This window comes from Notolabrus celidotus, chromosome 7, assembly GCF_009762535.1.
Source record: "Notolabrus celidotus isolate fNotCel1 chromosome 7, fNotCel1.pri, whole genome shotgun sequence".
Lineage (NCBI taxonomy): Eukaryota > Metazoa > Chordata > Actinopteri > Labriformes > Labridae > Notolabrus > Notolabrus celidotus.
Genome location: NC_048278.1, coordinates 30,052,591 through 30,064,648, shown reverse-complemented (window position 1 = coordinate 30,064,648; position 12,058 = coordinate 30,052,591). Strand labels below are relative to the sequence as shown.

Here is a 12,058-nt window from a genome sequence, read left to right as displayed (position 1 = left end):
AAACTAATTCCAAAAAGTATTCATCCTAAAAGTTTTTAATACAGATGATCAGTGAAAGGAAGCTGACCTCAAGTGACGCTTGGGCTATAAATATGAAATTAAACTTTTAAATATAATGGGTATTCAAACCAGGACTAGGATTTGTACTCTAGCTCTGCAGCACTGCATTCATACTCTGAAGGTGAAGAGCAGGGCTTGCACTTATTCACTGATAAAGAGTATGTGTCATTTTTTTGAATAATGCCCTATCAATTTATTTAGTGTTGCTCAAGGGATGATGTGTGTGTTCACCTTAATGCATGTTTCCATGCCGTCTTGTTCAGCACCTGCCAGACAAGTCAGGCAGTGGGAACTTCTCTTCTTTGGTAACTCAGCCTTGGACTTGAACTCAAGCTTTGGTGACTTGACTAAAACACTGAAACTGACACCAGTTTGTTTAATCATGATGTGACTGTTTGGTTCCCATGCTTAAATCTCAGGCTGAAGATAACTTTTACCACATGTGTTTATGTAGCAGTAACTCAAAATTCCTCAGAACTTCACAAAGTACTTTGCTTAACCATATAATTTTTTTTCCTCAAACCAAACCTCAACCACAGTGTTGTTGAGGGTTAGGGTTATGATTAGGGTAAGGATTATGATTAGGGTTAGGGTTATGATTAGGGTCAGGATTATGATTAGGGTTAGGGTTATGATTAGGGTAAGGATTAGGGTTATGGTTAGGGTTAGGGTTTGGATTTGGGTTAGGGTTAGGGTTAGGGTTAGGACTAGGGTTAGGGTTAGGGTTGTGATTAGGGTTAGGGTTAGGATTAGGGTTAGGGTTAGGATTAGGGTTAGGGTTAGGATTAGGACTAGGGTTAGGGTAATGATTAGGGTTAGGGTCAGGATTAGGGTTAGGGTTAGGGTTAGGATTAGGGTTAGGGTTAGGTTTAGGATTAGGGATAGGGTTAGGGTTAGGGTTAGGGTTAGGGTTAGGATTAGGGTTACGGTTAGGGTTAGGGTTTGGGTTTGGGTTAGGGTTAGGACTAGGGTTAGAGTTAGGGTTGTGATTAGGGTTAGGGTTGTGATTAGGGTTAGGTTTATGATTAGGGTTAGGGTAATGATTAGGGTTAGGGTTAGGGTTAGGGTTATGATTAGGGTTAGGGTTAGGGTTATGGTTATAATTAGGGTTAGGGTTAGGGTTATGATTAGGGTTAGGGTTAGGACTAGGGTTTGGGTTAGGTTTATGATTAGGGATAGGGTTAGGATTAGGGTTAGGGTTAGGGTTAGGACTAGGGTTAGGGTTAGGACTAGGGTTAGGGTTGTGATTAGGGTTAGGGTTATGATTAGGGTAAGGGTTAGGATTAGGGTTATGGTTAGGGTTAGGGTTTGGATTTGGGTTAGGGTTAGGGTTAGGGTTAGGACTAGGGTTAGGGTTAGGGTTGTGATTAGGGTTAGGGTTAGGATTAGGGTTAGGGTTAGGATTAGGGTTAGGGTTAGGGTTAGTATTAGGACTAGGGTTAGGGTTAGGGTTGTGATTAGGGTTTGGGTTAGGATTAGGGTTTGGGTTAGGTTTATGATTAGGGATAGGGTTAGGATTAGGGTTAGGGTTAGGGTTAGGGTTAGGACTAGGGTTAGGGTTAGGACTAGGGTTAGGGTTGTGATTAGGGTTAGGGTTATGATTAGGGTAAGGGTTAGGATTAGGGTTATGGTTAGGGTTAGGGTTTGGATTTGGGTTAGGGTTAGGGTTAGGGTTAGGACTAGGGTTAGGGTTAGGGTTGTGATTAGGGTTAGGATTAGGGTTAGGGTTAGGATTAGGGTTAGGGTTAGGGTTAGTATTAGGACTAGGGTTAGGGTTAGGGTTGTGATTAGGGTTTGGGTTAGGATTAGGGCTAGGGTTAGGGTTAGGACTAGGGTTAGGGCTAGGGTTGTGATTAGGGTTAGGGTTAGGATTAGGGTTAGGGTTAGGGTTAGGGTTAGGATAAGGGTTAGGGTTCCGTTTAGGTTAGGATTGGGGTTAGGATTAGGGTTAGGATTAGGGTTAGGGTTATGGATTAGGGTTAGGACTAGGGTTAGGACTAGGGTTAGGGTTAGGGTTGTGATTAGGGTTAGGGTTAGGATTAGGATTAGGGTTAGGGTTTGGTTTTGGGTTTGGGTTTGGGTTAGGGTTAGGGTTAGGGTTAGGGTTAGGATTAGGGTTAGGGTTTGGGTTTGGGTTTGGGTTAGGGTTTGGGTTAGGGTTAGGGTTAGGACTAGGGTTAGGGTTAGGATTAGGGTTAGGGTTAGGGTTAGAACCAGAACTGAACTTAAGCAAACAGAACCAGAGCCAAACTTAAGTAAACAGAACCAGAACCAAACTCAAGCAAACAGAACCAGAACCAGAACCAAACTCAAGCAAACTGAACCAGAACTGAAGCAGAACCAAACCAGAACCGAACCAGAACCAAACCGAACCAGAACCAAACCGAACCAGAACCAAACCGAACCAGAACCGATCCATGACCGAAACAGAACTGAACCAGAACCGAATTTAACCAGAACCAGAACCGAACACAAGAAAAAAGAACCAGAAATAGAACCAAACAGAACCAGAACTGAACCAGAACCGAACCAGAACCGAACCAGAACCGAACCAGAACCGAACCAGGACCGAACCAGAACCGAACTTAACCAGACCCAGAACCGAACCAGAACCGAACCAGAACCGAACCAGAACCGAACCAGAACCGAACTAGAATCTAACCAGAATCTAACCAGTACCGAACCAGAACCGAACTTAACCAGAACCAGTACCGAACCAGAACCGAACTTAACCAGAACCAGAACCCAACCAGAACCGAACCCAAGCAAACAGAACCAGAACTGGAACCAAACTCAAGCAAACAGATCCAGAACCAGGACCAACTCAAGTAATCAGAAACAAGAACCAAACTCAAGCAAACAGAACCAAAACCAAGTCAAGCAAACAGAACTAGAACCAAACCCAAGCAAACAGAACCAGAACCAAACTCAAGCAAACAGAACCAGAACCAACTCAAGCAAACAGAACCAGAACCAACTCAAGCAAACAGAACCAGAACCAAACTGGAGCAAACATTAATGTCCTCAGTGCAGGGTGGCATTGAGAAAAAACTTGGTTGCCTCAGCTTAGATGGGCTGATCCGATTTCTCCTCTCAGTGAGAATTTGCCCTGTCTTCGAGAAGAACCCTGACCCTAACCCTTACCCTCTCAGAAGGAACAGATGAAGCCACGATACACAGCCTCCCCTCCATCACCTGTATCCTATATCCTCACATGTGATTGGCCGCATGGCCGCCATGCTGACCAATCAAAACAAAGTTCTGCTGTGAGCAGAGCTGGGGCTGAGCACTGTGAGCGCTAAGCAGCGAAAGGAAAAAACTGGGAGCCAGCTCTTCTGATTCACTATAAAGCATCGGCTCTCAGAGCTGCAGCTTTTCATCGTGACACATCACTAATGTACCTAATCTGTTTTACAATTATGAGGGGGTCCTTGGACAATTTTCTCACCTGTAAAGGGTCCCTGGCTCCAAAAAGTTTGAGAACCCCTGGTCTAATCGACTTATTTTCAGCCATGACGTGTAATTGTTTTTAAGTTATGATGTCTTGAAAACAGGTAAAACAGAAAAGGCTTAATCTTTCAGGCTAACTATTTCTATAGGCTATGAGATATTATGATGTTGATCATGTATTATTATATTATTAGAATGAGACTTTCTAAAGGTATAAAATCGCATTATCCCATGCACACATAGTTGTTGTCATGGCAACAGAACGAGAGGACGTTTGACCCGAGGTCACTTTAGGTCATCAGATCTTTCAGAAAGTCTCATTTGCTCCTGGACTTCACAAAAGTTGGCCTCCGTGCTAAACCTCGCTACAAGAGAGTTAAAAGTTTTGGAAAGCTTTGATTTGACCTGAAGAGGAAATATAACTCCGACGGACAAACACCTGCAGAAGAACATTTCCTGTTAAAACAACCCTTTAAGTGTGCTAGACCCCCTGTGGAGGAGAACCTGCGGACCCAAGAAAAATATTGTTAAATATTGTTAAATATTGTTAAATTGTTGCAGATTGTGAAAGTATAGATGGTTCATATTATTTCATATTGAGTGTTCTAAAAGAAAAATTATGGTTTGTTGATACTCGATGTTTTCTCGGTGTAAAATGATCAAAATCAATCAGACTGAGTTCAATTTCGCGGGACATGTGTGGAATATGTTTCTAGTTCTGCAGAGATTTGAAAACAAAGTTATTTTTTGTCTGAATAAATCAATTTATCCAAATTGAATGTCAAATTTTGCTAAAAAAAAAGATGGCGGATGGAGGATAAACGAGTTTTCTGACATGATTTTTCAATTACTCAACAGATTGAAGGATTAAATTGTTCTGTGTATTAATAGATGTTATCATACACATGTGAGGGTTTACTCAGCTTTAGAGGAGAGCGAAACTCCATAGAAAAACAGAGTCAGCAGTGACATGAACACTTTTCTAACTTTAAAGGGCCAACAGCCCTGTGAAAGAGTCTAGCAATGCATGATTTGTTCCTTTCTGAAAGTCATGTGCAGTCTTAATGTAACCTTAAGTTGATTTAATTGATATAGCATGTAACATGACAGGATTACGTTTTACAATTTTTTTGCAGTTTTCTGCAGCAAAAACAGGAAAAAAAGACAGTATGATGTGTTACTGCACTAAACTCACTCATTCCTCCCTCATACAATGAGCATCATAAAATCAGTCATCCTGTCTTAATGTATGAAAGTTAACAGATCTACTGAACATTTGATATTATTATTATTAAAGCTGGTGATGGCACCATATCTGTGCGCAGACTTGTACTTATATAGCGCTTCTCTAGTCTATCTGACCACTCAAAGTGCTTTTACACTACTCGTCATGTTCACCCATTCACACCACATTCACTCACTGATGGTAGAGGCTGCTATGTAGTGAGGGACCATTAGTGTTAGTTGATCTCATTCGTTCACATTCACACACCTCTGAACAACAGAGGCAGCAATTCGGGGTTCAGTGTCTTGCTCGAGGACACTTCGGCATGCGACTGCTGGAGCTGGGATTGAACCGCCAACCTTTCGATTGATAGACGACTGACTCTACCCACTGAGCCACAGAGCCACAGCCGCACCCTGGGGTAAGAAAACAGATACCAGCTCTTTTTAATAATTTCATAACAGAATTTTTTTTTTTTTTTTTTTTTTAAGTGTGCTGTGTATGCACAAATATTGTCTTCTGTGCTTAAATTTTGATGACTTCTTGACTTTGTATTGTAACATCCCTATCCCTCTCATTATGAATTGTATAAAACTTCAATTAAGTAAAATGTTCTGTGATATTCAATATGTAACCAAGTACCTTAAAAATTACTGGGAGCCATACTAAGTGTTTTGTGCTTATTATCCATTAGCATATTTAGCTTGGTAAATTAGCATTATGAATATGGGGAATGTTATAAGCTACCTGCTAACATTAGCATGTTTGTAGTTTCGTCATGAGAACTTGAGCACACTAGTGTTAACATATAGCAAAGAGTCCTAATAAGCCAGTAGGTTTCAGACTACTTTCTTGTCAAATCATTTTCATAACAGTTAAAAAAATTATGAGGGGCGCAGACTTAGCCTAATGGTTAAGTTGCGTGTCCATGAAGCGGTTGGCCTGGGCTTGAATCCAGCCTGTGGCCTCCTTCCCCCAACCCTCTCCCAGTTTCCTACACTATCCACTATCCTCTCCTCTATAATAAAGGTGTAAAAGCACAAAAATATATATATCTTGAAAAAAAAAAATTATGAGGAACAAATTTAACCAACTGCCTTTTTGGGGGAACATTAATGCCCCCTCTCTTGTGAAAATTGATGTTCAGGTGGTCTCCTAGTTTGGGACAAAATCTGGAGTGTGATTTTGTCTCGAGATTTTGTTTTATGTCTTATTTTCTTATTGTCCAGATTTTTGATTATGTCTGTGTCTGTGTGCGTGTGTGTGTGTGTGTGCGCGCGCGCGCGCGCGTGTGTGTGTGTGTCTGTAGGTCTGTAGTCTGTAGTCTCCAGGGGATTTGTTTCCGTGCCCCAGGCGTGTATAGTGGACAGCTTGCGGCTGGATTGATAGAGTGACGTCAGCACGCCGCTACCTCTCTGAGGGCAGGATTAGTCGGGAGCAGCCAGAGACAGCGCTCCGGTAATCTCCCGGTAATAAATGGGGGGAGACGGGCACGTTAGGAACCGCCGGCACCAAGTGATACCGCAGGCCCCCAGAGACCCCTGACACGGATGCCTGCATTTGGAGCACGATGGGTTGCTTCGTGACGCCGCAGCATACCGACGCACACCAGGCAGGTACACGCAGCAGGTAAGCTGTGGAGACGCAGGGTGAACTCGTCTCAGGAGGATTTACCGTGACAAGGTGTTTGCAGGCTGCACCACTTGTCTGTCAACAACTGCTGCTGTTTTATTTTTACTGCTTGTGTCTGCAGTTGGTGCGTGAAGGTTTCACCTGGGAGATTATGGTTGTTGACAACTTTGCAGTTCTTGCAAATGTAAGAAAATGAGTTTGACAGACATAATGTGTTATTTCCCCAATTTTATCAAGAGCCCTTGGCTTTGTTTCTCTCACACCAACAGTAACAGTAACGGCTACCCCAGTGTGCGAAGGGGTATCATTGATGCAGAGAAGGATCGGGAACCCACATGAACTCAATCATCTGTTGTTGACCGACCTACTGTAGGGCAAGGTTAGAGTTAATGACAGATTATGGGAGGCATCATTGCTGAATGGAAGGCTGATTCATATGCGTAAACTCCTACTCCATTATTTAAAATGGTTTTAAGGTCTTTATCGAATTTAGAGACAGAACAATAACAAAAGAAACGATTAGAAACGAAACTCAAGATTGTCAAAAAGTGCTGTTTACACGTAACCGTTTCAATATTTATCCATAATTGCAGAACGCACCCACTACAGCCAATGTAGGCCTAATTACTGTTGTGGTTCTTGTCTTTTTACGCACAAGGCCTAACTAAGCCTAATTGCTCTGAGTTGCAAATAATCTACCCTTGGATCATCTTTCCGTATATTTCTCTCCAGGAAAGACTTGACATGATCGTAAACGCAACTTAAAGCCACTACCTCTGAGCATTTATGGTTTGATTGTCACCTACTTGGCACCTGCTTCTAAATAGCCAGATGACACCCATTACGCACCGATTAAAGGGGCTGATGGATACTAAAACCCACAGGCTAATCTGTATCCGCCGTGTTACTTTTACCACTGCCGGTTTTCACTCTTGAGTTCACTGACTGCTCTTTGCAGATCCGTGTGAGGCGAGGTCCAATAACCTGAAAAGATCAGTGCGCGCTTCATCCACAGTGCAGCGCTCAGGGGAGAGAGAAGCAGCCTCATTAGGTTTATTAATTACAGAGGGTTGGCTAAAATCTGTGCACTTTTTGTTTGTAGTTTGTCTCTGCCTATTGTTTATTAGTGAGAGAGTTACTGCATATGAAATTGGCAGCAACTGCTCAATGAATAGAAACAAAAGAGGCCAAAGAAAGTTTTGGTTCTGCATCACTTGGGCAGAACAGTGCAGGTATTTGGCTTTATGTGTGTGTAGGCGGTGCATTGACTCGGGTCGGGAGAGACAGTAACACTACCGGACACGAGAGAGAGAGAGAGAGAGGGAGAGAGAGAGAGAGAGAGAGAGAGAGAGAGAGAGAGAGAGAGGTGGGGGTGGGGGTGGGGGGTGTAGAGATTGCTATACGCGCAAGGGAGAGTGAGGGACATTGGTTGAAGATACTCGAGGCGGATGTTTCTTTTGTGAGCAGCACTCAGACCTCAGACTCACCGCTGTGCGTCTTTACGCTCAGAGATCATCCACTCCTGATCCCCCCTCACGCATTCTCTGTCCTTGTTTCTGTTCTGTTCCCACAACAGCTTCACCTGCGAAGCCACAGCGGAGGACAAGCGGAGACTTTGCTGACTGACGGACTGAGAGACACATCAGTGTACTTTTACCATGGAGGAGAGCCGGGCAGAGTAACTTATACTGCAGCCTGTACAGTATCCAAAACCTGACAGTCAGAGAGGTGAGCGATGTTCACGATGAGCCGTTAAATTCCTGCCGCCGATGCTTTCTTTGGAGAGTGGATTGACCGTCTCCTAACGGCAGAGGAGACGAGCAGAGAGGCCTTTACCCGTTTATTTGAGTCCTCAGATGGACCGAGTGCCCTCGGCACTGGCCGCTAAGATGCGCTGGATCACGCTGGTGCTTGCCGGCTTGACTTTCTGGGGTAAAGTGACTATTTGTAACTGTTTCGACTACGAGGAGCCAGACTACGATTACTACGAGGAGGATAAAGCGGAGACCATTGACTACAAAGACCCGTGCAAAGCTGGTGAGTCCTGTTTTTACTCCGTTTCAGTTTTTAAATAAATGACACAATAAAAGTGAAAATAAGTATTTTTGCGCATGTCATTCTATCTTCGGGCGCACTGGCTCTGAGTTGGCACGTGTATGATAGCTGACAGCGGCGGTGTGTTTATGTGTGTGTGTGTGTGTGTGTGTGTGTGTGTGTGTGCATGTGTACACAATCATCCAGATGCCCCTGTTTCCCCACCCATCACAACCGATAAGTCAGCACCGGTGGTGATCCCGCTGGTGAATGCCACGTGCAGCCCGGTGACTGTCCTGCTAAGCCCGTTCCCCTTTGAGATGCACGCACACACATTCTGCGTGTGCATCACCTGTGGGTAGAGTTTCTGTGCTAATTGCAACCAAAATGTTAATGCATAACAAGCTGTGCGCGTGCGCATATATAGGTACATGTCTGTGTGCGCGTGCGTCCAGATGTTAAATCAACCATCAAGGAAGATGAGAAACAGCTGGACTCAAGTGAACTAAAACCCACGCGTGTGCACACTCTCTTTCCAGCACACACACACACAGGCACACAGTAATAAAAATTTTGTTGGACATTTAATGACAGGCTGTGGGCTGCTGTGGAACAACCGTGTAACCCGGTTTGGTCTCATAAGACAAACAGATGTGTACAATGAAAGAAGGAACATTTACACTACTGGCTTATAAAAGAGGTGACAACATATTGCTATCTCTGCCTTTAACTGTGGTTGATAAATCTAAAAGTACATTTATTTTCTCATTTTTCTCTATAAATTCAGGTCTTTATATATGTGTTTGTCATGCATTGTGTGTGCTCCACCCAAATGAACTGAACATGTTTTAAGTCTGGAGATTCACTTAGAATTTAGAGCAGTCCCAGTACACTACACTTCACATTTAGCCTTTATTTATCATATAATACGACCTTTATGTAGAGTGTTTGTTTGTGTGGTTCATCTACCTATTGTCCTCACGGGTCAGGTTGGATATTAATTTATATCTGGTTCCAGTGTCTTCTCTGAGCAGTAATACCAACATGTCGCGACAGGCAGATTTTTGTCCATAATGTGCTTTAATTTGTGAAAGACAGACATTTAGTTTTATAAATGTACCTTTAAATGATAAGTAAGTTGTGGAATTTCCAGATGGTAGAAATACACAATCCAAGAGAAAGAAAAGACAGAAGTTAAGCATTTGATTTATGTGATACAGCTACAGACAATGTGTGGTCCAGAACTGTGTCTGTCTTCATCGTTCTCTTTTATTTCGTGTGTCAGTCTTCTTTATGCAAAAGCAACACTTTTACAATCACCACTCTCTGGGCAGACCATGTAGCAAAGCTCAATGAGCAGAATGGATTATTGCTGTGTGTTAACCTTTCACAGCACATCAGCATCATCCCTGCAGAGCAGGTGGAGGAATCTGCCTCTCCTCTTCTGTTTGTGTGGGAGAGATGTTGCTGCATTGTGTGCATTTTCTCTACCTAGGTTCTTCTTATGGATATGACTGCATACTGTGTGTGACGTATGTACATATGTGTTTGTATACATGCATGTGATCTTATGCTTCTTATTTAATTGGCACTTTGCAGCCATAATGTTGTTGGCGATGACACATTGAACTGATAAGAGCTCCACCCAGAACGCTGAGCGTCCACACGCTGACCGACACACATTCCTCACATACCAAATACACAAACCTGACAACCCTGCCTGGACACTGGCCAGTGTGTGTGTGTGTGTGTGTGTGTGTGTGTGTTTTGCATATGCTTGTTACACTGATCTCTGTGTAGGTGATTTTTATGTTGATACAGCATTCCCATGACTCTGTGGTTTTTAGTCATGCTGGGACCTTACCATGTGTTTGTGTGTGTTTGGATTGAAGCCCGGCAGGTTACAGGGAGACAGTCAGTCTAAGTATGTTTGAGTAACTGAGCAACTCTTGTAGGTTAAAATAACTGAGTGAGAAAACACGGGCATCGTTTTTATTTTCTGCAAACATCAGTGAACATAAAGCTCGTATTCATACTTGCACTCTTAGATCTCTCAGAGCAAATCCACATGCAAGAGTGACATTTCTTAGAGCTATAAAATCATGTGCACATGTTTTATTCAATCTTTTCATTTCATAATGTTGTCTTTTAGCATCACGTTGGCTTTACTAGATAGCAGACGGTAGAGAGCAACCAGGCAGGCAGAGAAATGCGGCAAAGGTCTCCTTCTATGGACCTGAACTAGAGCATCACATTTACATATTGTGCATGTTGTGTTCAGATTAAATGCAAATCAAATGTCGGCCTGGCTTTATTCATTCCAGTTTAACTGCTGTGAAGACCTAGTTTCCACAAACAACCAAAGGACATTTTTGGTTGCATCCAAACAGCATACACATGTATGTGTGACAGATTATAAAACTTGCAGTCTCTCTCTCTCTCAATTCAATTCAATTTTCAATTCAATTTGCTTTATTGGCATGAACAAAGACATGTTGTTGCCAAAGCACATACGATTTATACACATACATTACATATATATTAATTACATATATATTCATTACATATATATTCATTACATATTTTATACACATTAAAACAATGGTGTCACCAATACAGCATATCTCAATGTCCTTGTATGCTCATAAAACCTTCACCTAAAATCAAATATTATGGGATCTCTCTCTCTCTTTCTCTCTCTCTCTCTCTCTCTCTCTCTCTCTCTCTCTTTCTCTCTCTCTCTCTCTCTCTCTCTCTCTCTCTCTCCTCTCTCTCTCTCTCTCTCTCTCTCTCTCTCTCTCTCTCTCTCTCATCATGCATGGTGGAGTCATTCACCTCAGGATAGTTCTCATATCAGTGTAAAATCGCACATTTTCAAATCCAGCCCATAGTCTTCATGACAGTCAACACCACTTACAATTGATCTAGCCAACACATGATTGCTTCTCTATGTCAGAGGGATTATTTGCAGATTTTTTTTTCCTGTATCTGTTAAAGTGAGGAATATAGTGAGAAAAAAATGCAATGTTTCTGGTGTCTCTGGGGACAAGCTGCAACATCCCTTCTCTTGTGCTTACGGCACCAGAGCTGCCGTTTAGACATAGACGAAGACCAGGTTTTGTATTCATTTATTAGATTGTACTTTCGCATTTGAATGAGTGAAACAACACTTTCGATTCGATTTTGTGCTAAATTTAAGCTCATGTACGCATTTAGCATCAGATTGAATTGTAAAAGTAAGTTATTTACCTGAATTTGCTGCATCTTAAATTCACTGTAAAATATGAGGCGTTCTTTTAATACCTTCTTTGTCATCTAAAAAGTGAGCTGTATCCTATACGCCAGTGTGACCAGTATACCTGTACAAAATCCAGAGTGGTAATTTATTGTGTGACAGTATTTTACCCAGAAGATGACACTCGTAGGAAGAAAGCAACTGCTTCACTGCGCAAAGCATTCTGGATCCATAGCAAGGCGGGCAAATCCAGCGTCACCACTTTCTTATGCTTTTTTTACTCACAAGTATATCCTCATGCATACAAAGAAAACATTTTAATACTATTAATGAAACAAACCTTGTGGAGTATTTGTTCGATTGAAAAGACTTCTCAATGTTAGACGACAAGTGACCTGCAGAGGGGTTGGCACAAGTCTTGG

General features: G+C 42.4%; 1 protein-coding gene across 1 annotated transcript in view; it reads left to right on the top strand.

Moving 5' to 3' along the window:
• Window positions 1-6,163: 6,163 nt before the first annotated feature.
• The window catches only part of tll1 (tolloid-like 1), a 61,641-nt gene continuing 55,746 nt past the window's right edge, over window positions 6,164-12,058 (top strand). The window contains exons 1-2 of the mRNA XM_034686984.1: window positions 6,164-6,364; window positions 7,944-8,404. Coding sequence (XP_034542875.1) covers window positions 8,224-8,404 — 181 coding nt within the window. The 5' untranslated portion in view covers window positions 6,164-6,364; window positions 7,944-8,223. The remainder of the gene's footprint in view (window positions 6,365-7,943; window positions 8,405-12,058) is intronic.